Source organism: Papilio polytes, unplaced genomic scaffold (assembly GCF_000836215.1).
Source record: "Papilio polytes unplaced genomic scaffold, Ppol_1.0 DF822726.1, whole genome shotgun sequence".
In the NCBI taxonomy this organism is placed as follows: domain Eukaryota; kingdom Metazoa; phylum Arthropoda; class Insecta; order Lepidoptera; family Papilionidae; genus Papilio; species Papilio polytes.
This window is the reverse complement of record NW_013526478.1, coordinates 554-1,482: the sequence shown is the minus strand read 5'-3', so window position 1 is coordinate 1,482 and position 929 is coordinate 554. Positions and strand designations below refer to the sequence as shown.

The 929-nt window shown below is 30.4% G+C and overlaps 1 protein-coding gene across 1 annotated transcript; it reads left to right on the top strand.

The window, feature by feature from the left end:
• Nucleotides 1-19: 19 nt before the first annotated feature.
• On the top strand, nt 20-456 carry LOC106105828 (the record flags this gene model as incomplete). The annotated part of the gene is given in 1 exon segment (XM_013286290.1): nt 20-456. A coding segment is annotated over 1 exon segment (159 nt), but the record flags the coding sequence as incomplete, so codon positions are not given.
• Nucleotides 457-929: the final 473 nt, after the last annotated feature.

Below are 929 nucleotides of genomic sequence, written 5' to 3'. Positions count from 1 at the left end.
AACGAGTTGTTTGTTCCAGCCGCAGCATGACTCCCGCGAGTACCCGCACACGCAGCGCATACGTAACCTTCGGCGACTGATATCAGAAGGCAAAGTCAAACCGGAATCTGAAACCCTTATATTTTTCCTTTGTAATAAATTTGCAGTTTCTGATGATAGGCGAAAGAAATTTGAATAACCATTCATGTGTTACCGTCCGTGTTCACTTGCGAGACATGTAATTATGAGAAACGTAATTTTATTTTTTTTTCTCAAAAGATGAACAAAATTATCCTATCCAAGTGTCTCTACATTGAAAATTATATGAGAGAAATGCCTTTAGAGTACTAACTAAATAACAAAAAGGCAATTAATATGTTATTCAAAACAATGTTTATAATTTGTGCATATTTTTATAATCAACTTTAGTGGTGTATTTTTATAACTAATTATTTAATTAAACTTTTTTAAATAAAATCGTTTACTTTTATTTCCCAAATTAATAATATAATTATTCCCAGTATTGTGGAAAACAATTCAAAGCCAAAACTCCAAATTGTCTGCGATTTCTTTACTACTTTTGTTATTGAGAATAATTTCGATTTCTTATGGTTATAAGAAAAATCCAATAAGTAAATGTATCTAAAATACAGGCGAATGGAGGCAGTTTCTGATTATTTAGGGTTTAATAAAAAAATGTTTATAAAAATCTAGCCTTAGAACTTTAATGTTTTTCATTCACTGAAATGCAGTTTATTGCAGTACCCTTTCATATGAACATAATAGATAATTCTATGTTACATAAACGCGAATATGTATAAAAATTATGCAATATTCTTATGTCACAGGCCCTAAACAATAAGAAATTGACCTAAAGTTAGTGCGGCCACCGCGTGTACTCATCTTGCCTACTATAGAGATGTCCATTTAAATAAAAAGAATACTTTAAA